General features: G+C 38.5%; 5 protein-coding genes across 6 annotated transcripts; 3 read left to right on the top strand and 2 right to left on the bottom strand.

The window, feature by feature from the left end:
- Positions 1–22: 22 nt before the first annotated feature.
- On the top strand, positions 23–1,202 carry LOC145229292 (growth hormone-inducible transmembrane protein-like). Its single transcript, XM_080094602.1, has one exon. The coding sequence runs from the start codon at positions 94–96 to the stop codon at positions 1,105–1,107; it is 1,014 nt and encodes a 337-aa protein (XP_079950728.1). The 5' UTR covers positions 23–93; the 3' UTR covers positions 1,108–1,202.
- Positions 1,132–3,901, bottom strand: LOC145229290 (PCI domain-containing protein 2-like). Of its 2 annotated transcripts, none has more exons than XM_080094601.1 (11): positions 3,760–3,901; positions 3,066–3,229; positions 2,885–2,992; positions 2,762–2,816; positions 2,535–2,638; positions 2,223–2,297; positions 2,071–2,166; positions 1,958–2,004; positions 1,718–1,892; positions 1,455–1,647; positions 1,132–1,393 (listed from the first exon to the last, which is right to left on the bottom strand). In XM_080094601.1, the coding sequence occupies exons 1-11, from the start codon at positions 3,793–3,795 to the stop codon at positions 1,253–1,255; spliced, it is 1,194 nt and encodes a 397-aa protein (XP_079950727.1). In that variant the 5' UTR covers positions 3,796–3,901; the 3' UTR covers positions 1,132–1,252. The 2 variants fall into 2 exon arrangements, with proteins under 2 accessions (XP_079950727.1, XP_079950726.1); XM_080094600.1 differs by having other exon boundaries at positions 2,535–2,634; positions 2,758–2,816; positions 3,760–3,900.
- A 59-nt stretch (positions 3,902–3,960) lies between these two features.
- LOC145229293 (dynein light chain Tctex-type protein 2B-like) lies at positions 3,961–5,161 on the top strand. Its single transcript, XM_080094603.1, has 4 exons — positions 3,961–4,132; positions 4,267–4,400; positions 4,852–4,985; positions 5,041–5,161. Exons 1-4 carry the CDS (start codon positions 4,062–4,064, stop codon positions 5,086–5,088), a joined length of 387 nt encoding a protein of 128 aa, XP_079950729.1. The 5' UTR covers positions 3,961–4,061; the 3' UTR covers positions 5,089–5,161.
- On the bottom strand, positions 5,159–22,335 carry LOC145229286 (uncharacterized). Its single transcript, XM_080094595.1, has 17 exons — positions 21,720–22,335; positions 16,416–16,497; positions 14,131–14,222; positions 13,921–14,017; positions 12,118–13,741; positions 11,900–12,034; positions 10,356–11,523; positions 10,216–10,285; positions 9,858–9,947; positions 9,243–9,432; positions 7,938–8,011; positions 7,710–7,873; positions 6,929–7,074; positions 6,519–6,605; positions 6,323–6,455; positions 6,119–6,254; positions 5,159–6,044 (listed from the first exon to the last, which is right to left on the bottom strand). Exons 1-17 carry the CDS (start codon positions 22,205–22,207, stop codon positions 5,391–5,393), a joined length of 5,430 nt encoding a protein of 1,809 aa, XP_079950721.1. The 5' UTR covers positions 22,208–22,335; the 3' UTR covers positions 5,159–5,390.
- LOC145229289 (tyrosine-protein phosphatase non-receptor type 2-like) lies at positions 14,530–16,381 on the top strand. Its single transcript, XM_080094599.1, has one exon. The coding sequence runs from the start codon at positions 14,710–14,712 to the stop codon at positions 16,024–16,026; it is 1,317 nt and encodes a 438-aa protein (XP_079950725.1). The 5' UTR covers positions 14,530–14,709; the 3' UTR covers positions 16,027–16,381.
- Positions 22,336–22,712: the final 377 nt, after the last annotated feature.

Below are 22,712 nucleotides of genomic sequence, written 5' to 3' on the forward strand. Positions count from 1 at the left end.
TTTAATATATATTCATAATTGCTAAACCGTAAAACTATTAATGAAACTTACTGGTTTAGGTGTTGGTAAGCCTAATTTTGTTGGTACCTGATAATGCTTAGCAAAGCTATCAGTATGCAAAGCCTTTGGGCTAAAGGTTCCATCTCTAAAGTACGACTTTTTGTAAATGTAACACAAAAGCCTGGACTGGGTGGAAAACTTTTGAAGAACCGATTTTCAACTTCAACACAGCTGCCTGCTCGTGGGGCAAGAGTAAGAAGCAAAGCAACTACTTCAATTCCTGGCAAGCTCACTGCCATTTCTGTTGGTCAAGCCTCTTTGGCTGGGGCATCGTTACTTGGTATTGGTGGTTTGTGCTTTTATGGACTTGGATTTTCAAGTGAAGTTGGAGCTATTGACAAAGCTGCAGTCTGGCCCCAGTATGTACGGCAACGGATTCGTGACACATATTTGTATTTTGGCGGATCTTTGTTGGCGACTGCTGGATCAGCATTGGCAATTGCAAGAAACCCCACTTTAATGAGCATTGTGTCAAGGAATGGCATAGTTTCAATGGTTGTCACCATTGGGGCAATGATTGGTACATCTATGTTATGCCGTAGCATCGAATACAAGCCTGGCTTTGGGCCAAAACAAATGGCCTGGCTTCTGCACACAGCTGTGATAGGTGCAGTTATAGCTCCATTAACTGTTCTTGGTGGTCCACTTATGATTCGAGCTGCCTGGTACACTGCTGGTGTCGTGGCTGGTCTATCCACAGTAGCAGTTTGTGCTCCCAGTGATAAATTCCTAAACATGGGTGGACCACTGGCTGCAGGTCTAGGTGTTGTATTTGTTTCCAGTATTGGTTCTGCTTTTTTTCCACCAACTGGTGCTCTTGGTCTCAGCCTGTACTCTATTGCTATCTATGGTGGACTAATTCTGTTTGGAGGATTTTTGTTGTATGACACACAACGGATTATCAAACATGCGGAGTCAATGCCGCATCCAGCATACACAATGAGGCCCTTTGACCCGGTAAATGCAAGTATGAGTATTTACATGGATGCAGTTAACATATTTATACGAATTTTGATGATCATGGCTAATGGCAACCGAAGGAAGTAAGAACTTTAAAAAAGCATAATACTGTTGTATGTATGTATTTTATTTTGTTCGCTTTTGTGTGATGCATTCTAAAAACAATGTAATGAAAAAATGTATTAGCATTGTTTTCAAAAGTTCTTTTGGAAAAGTTTTGTATCCATTATTGTCAGGATGCCACGGCAGGAAAAGCGTTAACTTTGCTAACTACAAGTTTCTTATGCTGGTGTGAAATGTAACCTCGTATGTTTCCAGCATATATTAGTCCAGCAACAATACACTCTGTTTCATCCATATCAATGTCAGTGATCTAGTAATGTAAATCATACAATGAATTTTTAACACACCAAAAAAAAATTTAATTAATTTACCCCCTGCCCATGTAGTGCTTCAGTAAATGCCTGCAAAGGAATTTGATGTGTACCAAGTATGTTGCTAACTCGCTTGAAAAGTGTACGAAATGTAGTTGCTCTTAGCTTTTCCAATATCAAATACACGCCAGTTTGAATAAAAAATGATTCGTGCTCCAGTAATGTACAATTTAATAAATGTACATTTCCAGTTCTAAAAATGTATGTCAATTAATACTGTACAGATAAAATGGTGTATAGCTTTTGTAAATGGAGTTGCTTACCTTACAGCCATAACTATATCTCTGTACTGGCTTAGGTTATGGCTGTGCAGCAAATCAATGGGAGGCAATCGCCCTAGCAGCATTTTGACTGGAATTAGATAAATTAAAATTCGTTTTAGATTACTTCTTGCATCAGCATGGCAGTTGGTATAGGCATATGTAAGAAATTCCTCAGCTAAATGAGTAAACATAATGTAAGAGCAGAGTAAAATTTAAGTACACAGTCACACAATTCGAAACCTTGTGTAAAATTGCTATCAAACATTGCTTTTCTTCCCACATAGTATCTGAAAAATGTGTTGTGCTTGTCAAAAAAGGAATATTTTAAATGAACAAATTTAAACAAAACATACTTATACGTGATTTTTTGTGCGAGGGAAAATTCATCTTTGATGTTGCTGCTTTCTATTGCACGTATCAAAGGTTTGCACAAGTGGAGTTTTCCTATCCTTCAAACCATAAAAAACACATTTAACACATCATAGGGTTTTTGTTAACACTGTACCTGAAGTATATTTTGAACAGCTGATTGACAAGAAACAACATTCCCCATTTTTTCGAAACATCGATTGCTGCTCGACTGTAAACAAATGAAAAAACGAATTAATGAAACATTTCAAGGATGGGCTTTGGGAAAAATCACAGTTTTAGCATTCAACTCAGAGATTCTCAAGGTTTTTTCTTGTTCAAGACAAACCTTGCCACCAAATTTCTTTATCACACAATTCCACATAAACTTGGCTTATATGTTTTTCCCTTCATGTGTGTCCAATTTAGGCTGTTTACCAGTAAAGCAACAAAATATATATTAACTTACCCATCACTTGCACACACTCGAAAACAGCTCATAATGGTATCAGCAGCTTTTTCAAGTGTATCCCCCTTCTTTCCTTTATTGTGTTGAAGTATTTCTTGTTCTACCTATTTTATACATTATTGTAAAACCCTTGCACTATATATATTCTTTTAATGTAAAATTTACAAAACAAACAATCCACTAGAACTAGAGTGTACAAAAATGACATGGTCTTAAACCGAACCTACTTCATTTGCAAAATTTCTGAGGTCTAATATAAGTGTGTACATCAAAGGCAAAGACCTAGAAACAAGAAATATATGTTTTAAGTACATTCACTACTACCATATTGCAACATTTATAATACAAACCAATTATCATCCTTTTGGGGTTGAAATATTCTCACAAAAATTTGTACAGAAAGAACCTGGCAAGCATAAGCCTCCCGATAATTGCAATTGGCAACAGCAACACATCCTCTAAAAACAACATAAATTTTCACTCAAAAAATAAAATTATGAACTTGAGATGTGCACATGCCAAATAACAAACTTGAGATGTGCTGCAACTAATTCATCATATGGGGTATCCAAAATTCTTTGACACAATAATTCTGGGGATTCCTTGTGCAATTTTGGATTTGAAACATGTGAATCTTTAAATGATAACAATTTTGCCAATATGAAAGCATCTGCATTGTCAAGAGAAGACGACACCTGAAATGACATAGTTCACGAAAGATTAAACAGAATAGATGATGCATGGCTTTTTAGTCTGTTACTCCCAACAAACTGGAGTGCTATTGGATGGCTATACTAGTCAATACCTTCTATCTCCCGTCACCAGTTGCACTGATGAGACCTTATAAGTCAAAACAGTGTGCACTGTCTGCAGCTTGTCATATATTTGCTCAATGCTTTTCAATTTTTTTTTCAATACATTGAGAGTAAAATTAAATACTACAAGGTAATTCATGAAATGTTTCTTTTTGCCAAATACAGCCTTTTTTCACATTTTAAACAGCTGGGTAATTTAAATTATTGATCTTATTTTGTTTCCTGGATTTTAATTTTTGGCCAAACATTTAAAAAATACAGTTCAACAAAACTGGCAGTTAAATCATGAATGACCCTACAAAGCCCAGACATTTGCATACTGGTCATTCTTTCAAGTTTCAACTATATAATCAAAGCAACTTTGAAAATGTTAACAACTATATTTTACCAAATGTGCAAGAACATCATACCTCGAGCAAATAAGCATTGAGTGTTGGAAACGACATTACAAGATATCCGGTGTAGTCAAATCAAAAAGCTATCAAAAACTGATAACGTGTTGATGATACTGCAAACGAGGTTACTAACAAATGAAAAATACAAACACCCGCCAAACCAAATTTATCACAAACATAGAAATCATACATTATCCGCGTATGATTTTTGTGGAACAACATAAGCTACTCGCACTTGGTTACAAACGGCTTGGTATTTTTTCAGCAGTTGTCAGCACTTATTAACGTACTTTTACAAATTTATTCTGCATTTTAAAATGGCTAGCAGTACGGATTTGGAATCATTACCCGAAAATACTTACATGATAAGACCTAATTATCAACACAAGTAAGTACGTTGTTACATTGGTTTTGTTGTTCTGATGCTATGTTGCATAATTGTTGTGTACAAACGTTTTTTAACATTTACCTTGGAAATTGAGGCAACTAATTTTAATTCTAGATTTAAATTAAAAATTTTAGATTTAAAAAAGCAACAGTCAAAGAATGTATTCATCAAGTTGTAAATGATTGTTTACATGGAAAACAGTACAGTGCAGAAGAAGTTGCAGATTGGACCCAACAAATTTCTAATGGAGTCAAGTTGAAGCTGAAAGGTAAATTCATTTGTCAAGCATGTGGCATTAGCGATTAGCCATTTTTGAAACATGCTTTTTGGCTTTATTCCTATCAGATATTCAGTGCATTGTAACTGTTTTACCATGGACTTAAACTTTAGTCCTTTTGTCAGCCTAAAGAATGTAAATATTAACTGTCATTGATCGATTTGATCCAGTGAATCTTTAAAATTTTCTTGTTGATGCTTCTTTAAAATTACCAACCAGTTCTATCACACCCTTCTTTTTCAGTGGTTATTATTTTCTATCCTTAAATTTGTAAGCATGGTTGCCTCCTGCTTTCCCTAGCAACAAGTCTTGTATCTGTGGTTTAACAGCTATAAACATTTTGTGTGTGCACTACTCGACGTTTTGAAAGAGCCCAGAAATTTGTGACTGTGTGGACTATAAAGTGCAGCCTTAAACACTGACAGATTTGTGTCTCTTTCAGAAATGGGTTTTGACAGATACAAGTTTGTTGTCCAATGTGTGATCGGTGAGCAACGGGGAGAGGGCGTAAAGATGGGCTGTCGTTGCTTTTGGGATTCTGATACTGACAACTGTGCACAAGATGTTTTCATGAATGTAAGCATTTTAGCAATATCAATTCTTACATTAATAACAAATTGCTTTTTTTCAGAGCTCCTTGTTTTGCGTCACAGCAGCTTTTGGCGTTTTTTACTACTAAATGCTTTTGGGTTGTGCATTGATCACATTATCAACAGATTCTATTTTGTGTATTAAAAACTGTAAAATACTAAGGTTATGTCTTTTTGTATTTAGCAGTGAAATTGCGCAGTACGAAAAGGTGTAGAAAACAGAAGGGCCTTGCTTGCAACATGTAAAAGCGCATAAACAAGAATCAACTCATTGGGAATGTGCAAAAAATAATAGAAAATAATTCATGATCGGACTTCGGCAGTGGTCACATAATCCAGTAAAGGTCTCACAAGTTTGTGACTTGTTGAACTTACAGCAGAAAGTAGACATCTACGAGCTAGCTGTATTTAAGTGTGAGTTAGTGGCACCAAGATTACAAAATCCATTTTCCAGCTTTCTTTCATCATGTGTCTTGTATGTTAGTTTTTTTACTGTCTTGGATGTGTGTGTTAAACATGGGTCGTGTTTTGTGCAATGTTCGTCATCAGAATTTTGATGCAAAAATGAAGATTTTGTTTGAGGTTCAACGTTGTCATGTAAGTTCGTAAAGGCAGATTCCATCAAAGGAAACAGTTTTGGGCGGTCACAATTCATTTCACAGTCCTTTTGATCGAAATGTTTTTCTGGTGGAGAAATAGGCCTGTGTTGTTTGTCGCTCACACAATCCAAAACTGTGTTTAAGCATTTTCCTTTGCCCGTAGAAACTACATCGTCAGGTGCTACACAAGTTGGTGGATTTTGCACTGAAGAATTCTGGGTCTTTTCTGTGTATGAGCAACATGGTTCTTCACTATATGAATTTGAATGGTTTGATTTGTGTTTTTTAACAGGACTGGTAGTGCTTGGTTTTTCCAGCATTTCCGTAGATCCATTGGCATGAACGCGACAATATTTTGATTCCCCAAAATGGCGATTTGCTGGTACCAACTCAACTAAAGGCCAAGTACTGAAGCTGCTGGGTAGACTTGATTTTTTGTTAGGGACCTGTAAATGTACAACAAAAACGTCAGCTTGTGTCATGTCAACATAGACTACTCATGTATGCTTTGCGTTCATACCCAGTTGGTAGAAACGTCTGCCAAAAATGCTGAAGTTGCCATGGTCTTAATGTCCACTGGATACTGTAGTAAAAATTCTCCTCTAGTGCACTTTGTGTGTTCCAGCATATCGTTCAACAGGTGATAGTTGGAACGACTAAAACATTAAATTCATGTCAAACATACTAATAAATCAAGTATGTAACCATTTTGGACAATACCCACCTGGCAGTGGCTGTGGGCTGGACATAGTATGTTTCGAGGGGAGGTTTATCAAATATTTTAAAGTCCATAAAATCACATTCATCGGAGCTTGGTGGATCCGCAGTGACATCATAAACATGTGGAACCTTTTTATCTGAATTGACAAATTGAACCAAAAGTGAACATCTTGTTAATACCCCTTAAGCAATCAACAAACCGAGAAGATTGGATGGTGCTATTTTCCACTGTAAATCGGGATCTTCAGCAAGGTTTTTGTCCAGTGGCTTCAGTTCCTTTAGGTAACCTAAAAAGATTGTTATTACATACATAAGGGTGTCCAGTAATTACTTTTAATGGACTTTTTGTAATGAAACAGCTGAAAAATATAACTTTTGTGATAGAACTGACTGACAAAAAATCTGAATCCCACCACTGGATGTTACCACTATAAAAATTTGGCATACACAATTACAGTGAATCCATTTACGTTTTTTTGCAGTTGCTAAAACCTATCCAATATGTCTGCTTTAAACCCAGTCAAAAGAGCTCTTCTGGCAAATTCTTGATATAATGCCTGGCAGCAACAGTGTATGCCCCATACAGTTAAAAGGCATTACAAAATCCAACCTGACAAAAATTTATCCATGGCTGGACTTCGAATCATATTTCTGATGGACCTTCCTGAAAATTTGCTTAACAATGGATCAGCACCACAAGATAGCAGAAGCCTGGTCATCTCCAAATGGTCATACTCAATTGCATCATGGACAGGTCTAGAATATAAAAACATGTTGTAGACCAGTGGTTCCCAACCTGGGGTTCGCGGACCCCCAAGGGGTCCGTGAGATGGTTTCAGGGGGTCCGTGGAGGCAAACATTTGTAGCAGTATTAACAACAGTACAATATTTTTAAGTTCCCAGACCGTTTTTACAGTCCTGTATATAAGTGCAAACTGTTTATCAAACCCTTGGATTAGGAAAACTTGTGATTGTTACCTCCATTGTGACATCACAACAGACATTAACAATATAATTCTTAGTGCTTTGTTTTAAGTATTGTACACTAGAAAATTTATCCCTTTTAGTGCATTGACTGCTACACTACAGTAACTTTATTGAGATTAAAGGACTTTGAAGGTTGAATAAAATTCTGCCCCCAAAAAACGTATAATAACGTAAAATGTAGGAAACGACAATAGACTAAATTACGTTGGGGGTCCGCGGACCGATAAAGTTTATAAAAGGGGTCCGTGACTACAAAAAGGTTGGGAACCACTGTTGTAGACGTTAAGCATTGAATTTATTATAGGGTCAATTACAATGTACCAGAACACACAATATGAACTGTCATTACATGTCAATTTTAATCCAACAAAAACAATACAAAACATAAAACCTGCATTATTTACCTAGTTCCATCAGTGGAATTAAGATTTACATCAGCACCATATTCTAGCAGAAGTCTTGCAGTTTCAAGCTGGTTATGCACACATGCCTCATGCAAAGCAGTGTAGCCCGCATTATCTTTGCTGTTGACATCAAAACCCCTTTCAAGGTAATGCTGAAGGTTTTCCTTTAAAAAAATCAAAATTTACAGCTACAGCCAAAAAACAAATCACACAACAGATTCTACTTACCACATAGCCAAACCTAGCAGCTTTGTGCAGCACAGTTTCACCAATTGCAGAGTTGCAGGTTAATTTCTTCAAGTCTAAAACAAGTAAAATAGTGTGTACAGTGTAGATATGGACCGATATGTTTTTTTAAGGCTGAACTGATATTTAAAGCTGATATTTTATTTGCAGTGAAAGATCTACTTTTATACCTATTCAAAAAACGACATGTTTGAAATATAAAAGTTAGATGATTGTACAGGGAAACAAAGTTCATGCTTTGCTATACTTATAAATAAATACAAACGAATGTAACAACTAACAAAAGCCATGACTGAGCATCAAAGCTTTTGAAGTCAACTTGCCTCAATGCTAATCAGCAAGTGGTCAATGCACAAGGCAGAGACATGGTTGTGCCAAGCAAACAAAACACAGTCACAATCATGCCATTTATCCATGACAAAAAGGATAGTACAGATAATCTGTAGTATGTCGAACATTGGCACCAATATTTGGTCTATCCCTAGAACAGAGACTTGCTGAAATCACCCTCACTAGCATTATATACCACAATGGACAATCACAGTGACAAATCTAAAATCTTGGGCAAAACTTCAGGTAAAGGCAGTGGTTCTTAACCGGTGGGAAATTTCATGTTTTCAGGGGGAAATTATGTAAGTCAGGCTAGTGGGAAATTTCATGTTTTCAGAGGGAAATTATGTAAGTCAGGCTAGTGGGAAATTTCATGTTTTCAGAGGGAAATTATGTAAGTCAGGTAACCAAACTCGGGCCCGAGGGTCGGACCCGGCTTTGAATTAATCGTTGAAAGTTACTTTCCTAAAATTTTTCCGCAACAACATGTTAGATTAATTTTTAACCTAGTTTTACAAGACGCATAAAAATCCAAGGCCGTTTGTTACATCACAGATATGTCTGAAAGTATCAATGACTTTGCTATTGTGTGCGAATAAAGGCCTTTTCTTTGTTGATTGTCATGCAATAAATGACTATTGCAAGCAGAGGAAACTCTTCAATATTCCAACAACCTTAATCTCTCACAGAAGCACTATTTAAACTAAATAAGATTGCAGTATACCTTTGGGGTTCCAGACCAAATCGCTTCACAAAATTATTTCAATTAAAGAATATTTTTTTTTTGTTAACGTAGGGCACAAAACATCATTACAAAAATAACAGAGGGGGAAATTCGAAGTTGGTGATTGACTTTAGTGGGAAACCACACCAAAAAGGTTAAGAACCACTGGGTAAAGGCAACAACAAATTGTGTTGTGATGTGCACCAAATCATAACAAACTTCTTGGTCCTTACTTTGTGGAATAGGTGATGGGTGAGGCGTTAAACGTTCCTTAAAAAAGCTTAGTGGTGTTGAAGGTCTTGACATTTTGCCATGCTGGAATGATCTGAAGTCATTAAAGGAAGATGCAAATTTGGAAGTTGTTGGGGTATCTTCGAGGTTATCCAAACAAGCACTTTGATCGAGATTCTGTTCATCTTTGATCTTGAACAACAAAGTAATTGTTAAATGTGATGTATTAGGGATGGGTCAAAACTGAATATGTTCTGTTTGGTTGAACACTGAGCATATCATGTAACAAGGTGCATTGAGACGTTGCAAGCATTCCCAGTTCCATGCTAGTTTTGTAGCTTTCCAGGGACCTTATGTCACCAGTGTGTTTTAAGTTATACAGGCCCCAGAAGTTTGTTTTACCACTACCTTAACCCATATAAAAACAGGCATTTTTGTTCTTGGACACCCTTTCAAACACTAGTTTCATATGTTAGCAGGGCATGAATATGCAAATTTAATGCTCAAGTCAGTTTCTGCAACTGCTCGGCCAAGCACCATGCATCAAAGACTGCGACTTAGGTTCTGGCTCAGTTTGGCCCATCCCTACAACGTATTTTTTGGTGCTTTCTACCTACGTTGATTGGTGTTTGGTTCAACAAAGAAGGCTTGTTTGATGTTTCAGGCAAGGGACTGCAAGGCCTGGATGGTACTTCTTGTTTAATTGCCTGTGTGTAAAAATAAAAATAATTTATGTCCAGTATTTAAAATACACTAAGTTAAAAGGAGGTTTGCAAATACAGCTCAACTGACACACTTGACACTTTGTTCTTTAAAATACCTTGATTTGTGTAGAATGCAGTTAATTTTTTGGTTATGAACTTCTATGACAAAGCAATGTGCCTAATCTGTTTAGCAATACTTAACGGACTTTTTTTCAACGCTAAGATCTTATAACAGGTAAAAGAAATATCTCCAAAACGTTAGTTAAAGTACCTGCACAGTAGCATGGGTTTGCATCTCATTCGGACTTTTTTGAATGCAAGTTTCTGCTGGTTTGTCAGCCCTGCAAAATTAAATATTGATTTACTTTTTCTTTCATGTCTTCAATGACCTGCAATTTCAATTTCACTTACTTGTGTGTGAAATTTTCTGAATGTTTCTTTTTTGACGATTTGACTTTGCCAACTTTCTCTTTCAAAGGTGATGTCAATTTGTGTTTTTTAGAAATTTTGTCAGTTGTTTTGTCAGTTGGCTTTTCTCCTTCAGTAAGTATTTTTGGTTTTCTTCCGCGCTTCTTTTTAGGCTTCATGGGCGTGTCTAACAATTGACTTCCACCTAAAGACTCTTTAGAATCCTTTGGGCTTTCGTTTGGTACCAAGTTGGCACTGGGTGTGTAAGCTGTAACAATTTGTGGCTTGCTTGCACCTAATGCACTTTTGAGTACTTGTGCCTCTTTTTCAGTCAGTTCATCACCAAAGAGGTTAGATGTCTGCTTTGGTACGTCTGCATCTTTCGAGCAATCCTTTGGTGGCAATACAGGGGTTGTACCAGTGTATAACTCCAACAATGTAGCAGATATTACTGGTGTTTGTTTTTTGTCTGGATGACCTGCAACAGGTTTGTCATGTTTTATAAGCAACTGCTTTTTGTCTACTGCATCCAATGAACTTTGTTTTTTATTCTGTTTTGCATCAAGTTGTTTGTCATGTTTCTCATGACGTGCATTTTTGAGTTTTTGATTCAAGGATCGTTTTTGTTTTCGTTTCAACTTTTCGTGCTTTGACTTTCGAGTGAGTTTATCAGACCTTGATTTTTTTAGTTTGTCGTTTAGGCGGGAACTACTGCTCCCGCCCTTCATCTTCAACCTGCCCCTCTCCAAATGCTTTCTAGGTCTTCTAGATCTTGTTTTAGTTTTTTTATCTTCATTTTCTTCCGAATGAGATAACTGTTCCTTGAATGATGAACACGATTCACTTGAAATTGTTCGTGATTTTTTGCTTTTAGATTTTTTCAGGAACTTCTGTTTTGGCTTAAGACCTTTCGCTTGTTTTTGTTTGACCTTTTTCTTATGTTGTTTTTGATCAGTATCACTAAAAACGTCCATGGAATGATCAGAGCTGCCATTAAATGATCGACTAGTTCCTCGTGAAATATGTCGCTTCGGTCGGCGCTTCACTAATCCACTTTTCTTTCCCTTTATTGGCTTAATGACTGGACAACAAAAATCTTCATCACTTGAATCATCATTTTCAGGGTCTGTGCTTGAAAAGTCGTCATAAGTGGCCCACAGATATTCATCATCTAAAAAACAACACAGAATTTAAAAGGATAGCTTTTACCATATTATCATGCACTTTAATCATAAACATAACTGCAAAAGAACTGGTGTATATAGAATGCATCATGCAGATGTTACAACAATCTCCGTTGTCACCATTAGTGCATGATGTGTTCTATATACACCAGTTCTTTGGCAGTGATTAAATTACTTTTCATGTCCATGTAAAGTGTTAAGTATCATGCACTGATGCACTATTTAAACCAGGTAACCAACTAAGTCGTTACATAAAACATATGACACAATCAAGGTTTCAAAAGGAAAATCAAAAGGAAAAGTTTCATACAAATCAAGTGAACATGTCCAGTCCCAAGAGCATTGACCAGTTGTAAAACAAACCTGTCTCTGAAATCTTTTGTCTTTTCTCAGATTGTGGCATATTGTCTTTGGATAGTTTTCTCGTTGTATCAGTAGACACTGAATCCACATCGGTGCTTTGAGATCTTTGCTTCTTTTCAGTACATTCCCCATCATCTAAATACACGATAAGGTTACTCACATAAAACTAAAATTACAAGTGGATATTCTGTACACAGAGATGATTTAAATATTGTTACCTATAGGTGCTTTTCGTTTTCTTCCTTTCTTAGATTTTGGTTCTGTAGCAGCACACTCATCACTGGACTTTTTCTCATTAGGTTGTTCACTTAGCTTGTTTGCACTTTCCCATTTTTCAGTTGTGTCCAAAGTATCTTTCGCCACACAGGGTTTACTTGAGGTCGTTTCCAAAGTTGGTGTGTCATCTGGATTACTTGTTTTATGGATAACTGAACCACGCTCAGTCACACCATCATTATTTGCAGATGTGTCTTTGTTTAGAATGCCTCCGTTCACATAAGAGCCCTGATCATCCCCAGCTGGCAGTTTTACAGCGTTTGTGGTTTCTAGCAAGATTTCATGATTCTTGGCAATACTGCTGTCAAATTTATTCCAAGATTCAGATAGTGGTCTAGCAACAAGTCTGTCATCTTGAGTATGTGTAACTTGGGATGGTGTTTTTAATACTTGGTTGTGTGAAGGATAAGCAACACTGTGTGACCTGTACTTAGATGGTTGGTCAACAGAGCTTTGGGAATATTTGTCTGTTTCCTTAGAGTTCCAGCCATTCAAAGGTGCTGAATTCGCCATAACAGAGCCCACACTACTTGAAACAACGCTGTTATGCTGCTGGTTAGTAGGATATGCAGGGTGCATTTTGGAGAAGTTTTGGTCTTGTGGACATTTTGCAACATCTGATTCAGATGGGTTGTACCTCACGTTCTGCCTAACTGCTGAAAAAGAACTTTCTCCGTTATGGTGTGGTGTATAATAAGACACACTTGATGTTGATGGAGTTGTAATTGAACTAGCCGACATACTGTGGGCAATGTTAGGTGGATACTTTCTAGGCAAATCAGCTTGTTTGTAAAAGTCCGTTGGAATTGGAGCTTTGATGCGTGTAACATCAATGCTTTTGGAAAGCATGTTTGTATCTTGATAAGGGGAACTGGCTGAGGAAATGTAAGCTTGCTTTGCTAGTTCGCTGGAGTTCCGGAACGGCTTTATTATTGGTGAAGATGAATTTGGTCTAGCCAGGTGCTCAATATGAAATGAAGTCTTATCAGTGTGGTGTCGCTTAACGTCGTTGTCAATTCTATGATCCTGAGGTTTGGGAAGTTTTCCAGACATATAGTTGTCATATATACTGGTGTCATTTCTTCTATAGTTCCTGGATAACGATGAGTCATTACAACTCGCTGGTTTGCTGTTTTGCAGATGTTGATAATTCAGATTTGTCCTATCTTGATATTGTTTCCCAGTGAGTGGTGACTTTCCATCCCGCATTTGAGTGACATACTTGGATTGAGATACATTGTAAGACGTTGAAGTACTGTTAGAGGGCCGTGGCATGTGGTCAAACGGACTTGGAAAATGGTCATAGGAGGGTTGAGCGTGAGGGGGAACATAGCCTGTATTAGTGTGTGGTTTTTCATATCCACCTAAAACATCAGATCTTATTCTGCCCAGCGGTTGATTGGAAAATTGGGCAGGAGGATGACTTAGGTCATACATTTGACCCAACTGTGGTGGTGCTAAGAGATGAAATGGTGCATAGGGTTGATACAAAAGATGCATATCAGGAACAAGTGACGATGCAGGAGCTCCAGGCATCATCCCATTTTGCATCCATCCAGGGTAGTTCTAAACATTTAAGAAATTTTTTTGAATCAAATTTGCATTATTATCATATTCTAAGCAAGTAGAAAAATCGAGTGATATGTAAAGTACGATTTTATCAAATAGTTCTTCCTTTAGAAATACCAGAGTAGAAATACCTAAATAGTAACATAGGATAGTTTCAACATTTCCTTTTTACGTACCATAGTTTGCTTGCTTTTTGCCAGATTTTGATTCAACTTATCCACAGATAGATTGTTCATTTTCAAGTAGTCTTCAGGAAGTTGTGCCATGTTGTCTCTGTTTGCAAAATTATTAATTTTCTAATGTATATTCCTAAATACGTTGACCAAGCATTAAACTATTGAGTGTATACAGGTGTATTTCAACTAGGCATTTCGCATTAAACCTACTTTTTCGATGGGTCGGCGCCATAGCGAAGTAATAATTCAAACACCTTGGTATCTCCACATTTAGCAGCAATATGCAAAGCAGTGCTTCCGTTCTGAAAAATACAAACAAACCTTGCTGCAATAATTCGATTGGTGACAAACGCCGCCAGGCAAAGCGATCGATTTTTGGCCAACAGCGGGCGCTGCTACCTCGCAAATAAGCGAAACTTTTGTGGACGGTGACGCAACCCGACAAGCTGCGCGCGTGTGTGTGTAGAAGTAGCGCGCGCTGCGCATGTGCGCTTCCTGTTCGATCACGCGTGACCAAGTAGAAAAAGGAGTGAGAAAAAGATTAGTCTACAAGCGCGAGAGCAGCCGCGCCGATGTGACGTAGCAGCTTTGTGAAGGGAATAGGAGCGAGTGGGCTTGTCGTGAACGGTAAACCAGTTTTGGCGGCTGAAACTGTAGGTAACTAAGATGGCTGCAGTTTTTGTGCGTTTCGAATGTAGCAGCGCAGCAGTTGATTTACTATATTTTTAACATAGAAATTTATTTCGTTGTTTTTAGCATTTTGCTATCCAGCCACATACAAGTAGCAAAATGAAGGCTAATGTTGATAGGATAGTGGCTGAAATTGAACAACAGCATCATGGATGGGAAAGACTATTTCATGAGATAAAGCTTACAGCTGCCAACTATGAACTGCCTTGCAAAGTTGCCAAGCTACAAGTTAACCGATTGAGAAACCGATATCGTGATGTCAGTCCATATGACCACAGCAGAGTAAAACTGTTAGATGGACCAAGTGATTACATCAATAGCAGTTTGGTTGAAGTTGAAACTGCAGGGAGGCAATACATTCTGTCACAAGGGCCACTTCCTTCAACAGCAGGTCATTTGTGGCAGATGGTGTGGGAGCAAAATTCCAAAGCTGTTATAATGCTAAACAAAGTTATTGAGAAGGGTGCCCGAAAGTGTCATCAATATTGGCCCCTGGAGATGGAAATGCCAATGACTTTTGCAGAGGATGGGTATGAAATTGAACTCATTTCTGAAGACAACATGGCAAATTTTATTGTTCGGACATTAAAACTGTCCAGACTGGATTCCAGTGAAGAAGACAGAATCATTTATCAGTTCCACTATATCGCATGGCCTGATTTTGGCGTACCAGAATCTCCCAATGCTTTTCTGGAATTCTTAACCTGTGTAAGAAGCAAAAAAGTGCTGGAAAATGATGTAGGACCACCTGTGATTCATTGCAGTGCTGGTATTGGTCGTTCGGGTACATTTGCACTTGTTGACACATGTCTTGTCTTCTTGGAAAAAAACATTCCATTCGATATAAAGGACACTTTGTTGGAAATGAGGAAGTATAGAATGGGACTCATTCAAACTGCACAACAATTGCGATTTAGCTACCTTGCCATTGCCGAATGTGCAAGAAGGTTAATGGATGATAAGGATGGTCATTTCACATCCAGCAGTGTGTCAGATTCTGAGTCTGACGACAGCGAAGATGGAAGCCAAAAGTCGGATGGTGAGCATCAAGAAAACGGTGATGGTGTTTCAGAGGAAAAACCAGAAAACAACAGGGATTCGGAATCGAAAGATAATAGAAAGCGTCATGCAGAAAAAGATGCTGAAGCGACTGAAGAAAAAAGGGGAAAACAAGAGGAAACTACCCTACCTGTCACAGAAACTGTTGAAACTGTACCTAAAGAACACAATAACAACGTTTCAGATCTTCGACGCAGACAACGACAGGAGAAAACTGAAGCAACATTCAAAAAAATTGAGGAAATTAAAAGTAACATGCAAAGCAATGAAAAACGACCTAGTTGGAGACCATACATTATAGGTGGCCTGATTGCAGGTGTTGTAGTAGGCCTGGCTGTGCGTTATTGGTTTCGCTAAACAATAGCAGCAAACCAGGTTCTTGTCACTACTGGCAAACAGAACATGTGAGTTTTATTTACTGCACATGTACACCTAACACAGGCATAGCAGTTTGCCATTCCACTCTTCGGAAAACTGAAAATGGAGATGACAATGTATCAATCCGTTCATGTTTTTTTGTTGTTGTTCGTTACGCCACCCAAAATATATTGGCCCAATAACATGTATGTTTGTAGCTGAGGAAAATGCAATAAATGTAATTATATCCGCAGCAAAGATACAAAATTTTATTATGATTTCAATCATATGTACACCGTCTTTTAAATCCACATGGTTTTGACAAAGTGAAATAAAATATACTTGAATTTTAAAAGTATACTTTTTAAGTTTAGTTACTGTTTATATACCTCAGAAAAGTTGACATCTACTCCTTTCTCTATCAGACGCTTGATTTCTGCTAGGTTTCGCTTTTTTATTGCCTCCATAAAGCTGCAAAAAAAGAAACGGACATTAAAAATTGAAAACAGCAACAACTAAGTAATAAAATATTTTTAACCAGCACACTAACTGATAAAATATACGTTTTTAAATGAAAAAATGGTTATGTTGCGCACTTTCGTAAAGTTTATTGAACATGATAATCAATGGCAAGGAAGGGGTGCATTCGATCAACAACGGTTATTGACTGCATAAAGAATTTCAAACAATCGCAGCACGGCAAGGAAAGCGTCATTTGTGGGTCACATCACGAACTTATGGACTTACTCTAAACTCACTATTCAAAACAGCACAAGTGAATGTAAAAGTTTGCAATAAAGGTGGCAAGTTTGGACAAACCAAATTTACGCAAGAGGGCTATGTGCGTCACATATTTTGTGGGTTTCAGAATACGCCCTTAACTAAAACACGAGCAGTTCTCATAAACTCGGCTCTTGGCAGTGAGCCCATGGGTCAAATTTCGATAAACCGGATGGAAGTTACGGAAATCGTGCAACACAATGCAAGTAAATCCACACAATGCTATGTGACAAACCCGTGTGTGTCAGTTAACGTAAATTGCCCGCTGTGGGGTGTTTACGCGAAATCGAGCGATTGTCCAAGGCCTTTCTCCAATGTGTTTTTGGCCTCGCTTGATCGGCCGTTCGTCACAGCGCTCGGTGTCGAGAAAGGATTGATGGCATGACAGCAACGGCAGAAATTAAGTTCGTTTGCGAGGTTATCTTGTGAGATCACTGCTTTCCGAAACAGGCGTGACTCGGTCTTCAAACACGCGCAAAAAACAGCAAGACATTTGCCTGTAAATGTTTACGGCCAGCGAGCAAACACAATCCCAGATAAGAAGCTTTACGTGGCTATTAGCATCGAAAAGATGAAACAATTTCCCTTACGAATTTAAGACGTTCACCGTAACAATTATAAACTGAAATTTCCCAATTTTAAACATGCTTTTTCAATAGTAGTCGAAATCACGCTAAAGCATTGGTGTTTTATGTGGTAAACATTATTTCAATGTGGCCGACCAGCACCTATCTGAATGGGGAGGCCTCAAGGAGCTTGCTGGTTTAGGTTCTGCAACCAATATTCATGCAGTCACTCAACACCAATCTAGTGTGGATAAGGCGCGGAAATTTCAGTAAGGTTGACCAACGCGGCTTTTCGGGGAAGGTTGAGGAGTTGTTCAACGAAATGGTTTGTCGCTGCACCGTTGAATTCGTTTGCCAGTTCGTCGAAACGACTGGTCCTACACACAGCCAGCACTCAGCAGCTTGAACGCTGCTTTGGCCGCGGTCTGGGATACGCGATCTTAACGGTTGCGGCTAAAAGACAAACGCTTGGAAGAGCGATGGTGTTTGTCGCACAGTGGCTCAACAACCGCAAGTCGAGCTGTGACAGTCAAACAACATTCGCTGCAGGACGTTATCATTCGCACTAGTTTGAGAAAACTGGCAAGTCGAGACTGTAGCCTGCAGCGCATGCGACCGAATAGCCGTGAACCCTTTCTGCGGATTGCGAATTGCAAGTTCCTGTTCAATTCTCTGAACGTATCCTTGATTGGCTCCTAATGGCTTGGAACGAGAACGGTTGTTCAAACAAATAATTGTGAAACGCGCATTTTTCCAGTTCCTCATAACGGTTGAATAGAGTTTGTGTTTGCATCCAACGAAGGGGTATGCCTGAACTGGCATTTTAATGTCTTAGGACTCAAAGGCTAAAGCTGTAAGGCGGTGTTAGTTGCACGTAGTTGCTTTTATGCACTAGAGTTAAGCCGGCAATAGATTTTTTCAGCAAACAAACCTGAAACGCCGTAACAGAAAAAGGGCGACCAAGGTACGCTACACGCCTCAATCGGCTTGACATTCACCTTGCATACCACAGTGAAACGAATCTAATAGCATTTAGGCTAATTTTGGTGGGGAATTTTAAAGTATACAAAAATGCGGGAAAATAATAGAACAGCGAAAAAGTAAAGGCAGCATTGAAAACTCGGTATATAAGAAAAGACAGGGTTCCAAAAAAATTTGCAATCCAAGCAAAGCATGTATTTCAATTTTTTGTGTTCATTTTATATCCCGCAATTGACAGAGAGTCGATACTCGATACGAAAAAATTTCCTATTATTAGTTGTGCTTTTAATGTGAACTGATTTATCTCTCTACGACCGCCTCTTTACTTCTCTTTTTTGCTGCTCTTCTCTCCGCCTCCTAACGTGTGGAAATTTTAACCAACCTCCACAAAAAAGGCAGCTTGGCCGGTTGGTGGTGCCATTGGGTTGGCGTAGGATTCGTTTAAACAGGAAAACGTCGCAGATCAAACGTTGGGCGACCTCATTGCATGGTCACGGTCCAGAGATCAACTTTATGTTTTTAGCATCGTAACTTTCGCAATTGATTAGCAACGTCCTGCGACCCTCAAGCGGCATCTTATGATCACAGTTTCATGGGCCTGTTGACCACGCCACAGTAATGGGCAACACTAGTAAACGTTAAGAGCGCTTTCAGCGATATTATCAAGTTTGGGTATCTGTCTACGATTGTAGATTAGGCTTCATATAAATTTTGTGGTTCAAATACGAAGCACATCAGTTACAACGCGTTTTCATAAGTTGTCACAGATGTAAGGAATATAATGCTTAAAACAAACGACATACATGAACGATTGCTGCCTTAGAAACAAAACGCACCACAAAATTTGTGACAATAGTGACCAATTACCGCTTTGAGCGAAGTTGTTAAAACCGCCTTTCTGTCTTTCGAAACCGGCGATTTTCAACATAATCCCTACGCTGTTTTATTTACAGCTGCTTAAACAAAACTTAAAGTAAATACTCGTGCTGGATTAGATTTGATTTCGAAAATATAAAATCACAGGCAAAACATCAAGGGTAAAAGCTTTGTCCTGAACAACAACAGACAACCCGTATACTCACAATTACAGATAATATGCAGCGGACGAATTACTGTTCAACATTACCCTAACATGTTTGTGTGTTTTCAAACAAATCTTTTTAACATCACCGTAAAACAACGCTTGTTCAAAAAAACAATGTTCTGACATGTTATGAACGCAAACGTTGGCCTTTTGATTTGAAACCAATTTCAAACAAACTATTTCAGGGTGGTGGTAAACTAAATATGTTTAAACAATAGTAGACTATCTATACTAACCATACTAAACGCAACAAATTACAACACCTTGAAATTTTAACAAAGGGATGGTATATCTTGTTAGCGTTATCAAACAGGGTTGAAGGTTTGGGGATGTTTTAGGTTGCCATCTTCGAAGACCCGCTAAGCATACGATTTTATCGCTGGCATGTTTCTAGTTAATTGCTCACTTCATGTACGGAGCCCCAATCGTTTCTTTTATCTACAGAGCTGTGTGTACATAATTGTCGTCATTCGCGCCATAACTTTCTCGTGTCAGAAACACTGCTCGGAGCAATGTGACATTGAATGTGCTGCTGCCGGTGTTGCCTTTCCACGGCGCCGCTTTAGTGTCAAACAAGTTTCACTGGATTTTTTGCAGGTGGAGGTAAGAATTGCCACTAATGAAACTTAAAGCATGATCACACCTAGCACTAGATGTCTTTAAAACGCTTTTGTCGCAGCAACAATGTGTAAGAAAGCTGTCAGGTTGTTGTATGTTTAAGAGCACGTTTACATTTTGCATAGGCATATCGACAGCTGATCCACCTTTAAATTACAAACAGCAACTTTTAGGCATCACAGCTATAAACAATCGACAACTTATGCACACTTGTTGCCAAACGACACTGTATGGTTATACACAGGGTTGCCATCCACATGCACCCAAAAAAAACACCATTCGTGCTTTACTTCGTGCATCTCACGACAGCCCAGGTCTAGGTTTGCTATTACTTGATTTGACTCGTAATTATTGAAAACAAAACAAAATAAGGACTCAAGTCAACACAAGGACATTTCTTAGAAATAAGGACAAATATTAGAAATAAGGACGGTATGGCAACCCTAGTAAAACACAAAGGCCGTTTTACAGGTTTCAGTGTACGACAAATGGATGGGACTGCAACCGCCATGCTGTAACGAAATCGAGTGGATGCGCAGACGCGTATTCGCGAGCAATCGATGCGGAAATTGCGAGGTGATTCTGAGCCAGAGTACAAACAAGTTAACCTAACCGAACAGGGCAGAGCACGTGATGTAACCGGCAGGTTTCTTCTTCGATAGAAAGTGATTTTTTGGCTGATGCATCAGCGAGATATAATTTCCTAATTGAAGTTTTACGGTGAATTATAATGAAAGTGAGGTATTATTTTGCATACGTTGCACGTTAAGTCGTTTAGCTAGGAATGCATATCTAAACATACTACAATCGCCATTTGTTTAACAAAAAATAAAAGAAGCATACAAAGGCGTCGAACACATCCCATTTTTTTCAGTAATCGTTCAATTGAAAACTTGGTTATTTCAAAGTAATTATGTTGCATACCCACAACATACGTTCAGACAAACACCCATTCAAACCTTTGTCAGACAGTATCAAAGATAGGTTGCATAACCCGATACAAAAGTCGTTCAATATTTTGGCTAATTGGGAATATAAAACGCCTTTTTCACATCCTACATATATTTCCGGACAGTAAATTGCAATTTTATTAGCGAACTGCTAATCATCGACTCGTTTAGGTGAAAAACAAGTACATTGTACATTTAAGCCAATGCCAGAAGTCAAGCTATTTGTAAACCATCTCAACGTGACGTTCATTTCATGCAGACTTAACCAAGCTGATTACAAGTCACATGACAACTAGGTCACGAATTGAATGTCAACAACGAGGTTAGGATGTCTATTATCCTCTGTAAGTAATTAGATTACAAACGTAACAATATAACAATATAACTTCCACGCTACTCTTACAACTTGAAATATCTTACATTTTAATTTCTGATACGATCGCAAGTGCAACTTAAGAATGCGTTTCAATTTTTTTATGTTGATAAACACCTACACACAGTTTTAAAGCGCTATGTCAACATTCCATACAAAACATATGTAAGATGGTAAGTAACAATCATGTCGAAATTGCGGTTTGCTCATTGGCTTTGGATTAACTCCCTATTACCAGTATTAAAACACAGATAATGTTAATAATACGGCCAGGAGAATCTATCGAAGTGTAAAACAATTTAGGGGTCTTTTCTTTGTTAAGCACGGACGCCACGACTTACCGTGAAGTGTCCGATCTCCCATCCTTGTACATATGATTCTTGGGCTTTGCCCCGTTTCCCGGCGGAAGGGGGGTGTTGAGCCCTTGAATGACTGGGACCGATGGCGACCCCCTGTGAAGCTGGTGCACCGATGATGGATTAATGGATCCAGATGCTGATATCTGCTCACTTGCATGGTTTGGCAGCCCCGGGTAGAGTTGATGCCTGCCAGCCACTACTGTCATATCGATCGGGTCCAAACCGGGCCGCCCAACCGCGTTTGATAAATTCTTCTCTGACTCCCAAAGCGACGGACGAATCTGCTGCTGCTGTTGTTGTGCGCTCACAGAAACAGGGTTTCTGTACAGGTTGCTTTCCCACATTTGATCTGGTCGCATTGGATCATGCAGCATACGAGTTATCGACTGTTGGTCGCTCATAGTTAAGGGATTGTGTGCGGCACCTCTACTATCCTTTGGGTCCAAATACATTGGCTGGTTATCGGCCATCTCCCATCAATTGGTAACGTTTTGTGATTCCACAGATAATTAAGTCAAAAAATGTGGTCGAACACCAGTAATCAAACAACAAACATGTTTACACACTTCATAACCTAAACATTACAATATCGGATAAACATTGGTTCACAAAATAAGACATTCATAATTTTTCAAAAATACGGCAACAACCGTTAAAGGTGCCCGGTTTCTTTGTTAAGAAAGGCCTTTCGCGATGTTTAAATTACCATTTGATAAACCCGCTAAAAACTTCATTAAACGTGTCTGGCGAATGAACTATCCGCTTTGGATAACGTTCGTATTACGTTCGTATTACAAATCACATTCAATTTTTTTCGGAAGGTAAACTGCTCGAAAACTGTTAAGTATGAAACATGGGTATGTTGTTAGAGCTGTGTTTTTTTTTCACTTAACTTAATATTTGGTTCACTTTACGAACAGTTCGTGGGCATCGCGCTGTCCGGTGAACACGCGAGTGGATTGCCAATCCCAGGCG

This window comes from Phallusia mammillata, chromosome 5, assembly GCF_965637545.1.
Source record: "Phallusia mammillata chromosome 5, kaPhaMamm4.hap1.1, whole genome shotgun sequence".
NCBI lineage: Eukaryota > Metazoa > Chordata > Ascidiacea > Phlebobranchia > Ascidiidae > Phallusia > Phallusia mammillata.

Coding starts and splice junctions, on each gene's coding strand:
- LOC145229293 (XM_080094603.1), top strand. CDS start 4,062: ATGGCTAGCAGTACGGATTTGGAATCATTACCCGAAAATACTTACATG. Junction 4,401..4,851: donor AGTCAAGTTGAAGCTGAAAG/GTAAATTCATTT, acceptor TGTCTCTTTCAG/AAATGGGTTTTGACAGATAC. Junction 4,986..5,040: donor CACAAGATGTTTTCATGAAT/GTAAGCATTTTA, acceptor GCTTTTTTTCAG/AGCTCCTTGTTTTGCGTCAC.
- LOC145229290 (XM_080094601.1), bottom strand. CDS start 3,795: ATGTCGTTTCCAACACTCAATGCTTATTTGCTCGAG. Junction 2,993..3,065: donor TTAGTTGCAGCACATCTCAA/GTTTGTTATTTG, acceptor TGTTGTTTTTAG/AGGATGTGTTGCTGTTGCCA. Junction 2,167..2,222: donor CTGTTCAAAATATACTTCAG/GTACAGTGTTAA, acceptor TATGGTTTGAAG/GATAGGAAAACTCCACTTGT.
- LOC145229292 (XM_080094602.1), top strand. CDS start 94: ATGCTTAGCAAAGCTATCAGTATGCAAAGCCTTTGGGCTAAAGGTTCC.
- LOC145229289 (XM_080094599.1), top strand. CDS start 14,710: ATGAAGGCTAATGTTGATAGGATAGTGGCTGAAATTGAACAACAGCAT.
- LOC145229286 (XM_080094595.1), bottom strand. CDS start 22,207: ATGGCCGATAACCAGCCAATGTATTTGGACCCAAAGGATAGTAGAGGT. Junction 14,018..14,130: donor GGCGCCGACCCATCGAAAAA/GTAGGTTTAATG, acceptor TTTTGCAAACAG/AGACAACATGGCACAACTTC. Junction 6,255..6,322: donor CAGCCCACAGCCACTGCCAG/GTGGGTATTGTC, acceptor TTAATGTTTTAG/TCGTTCCAACTATCACCTGT.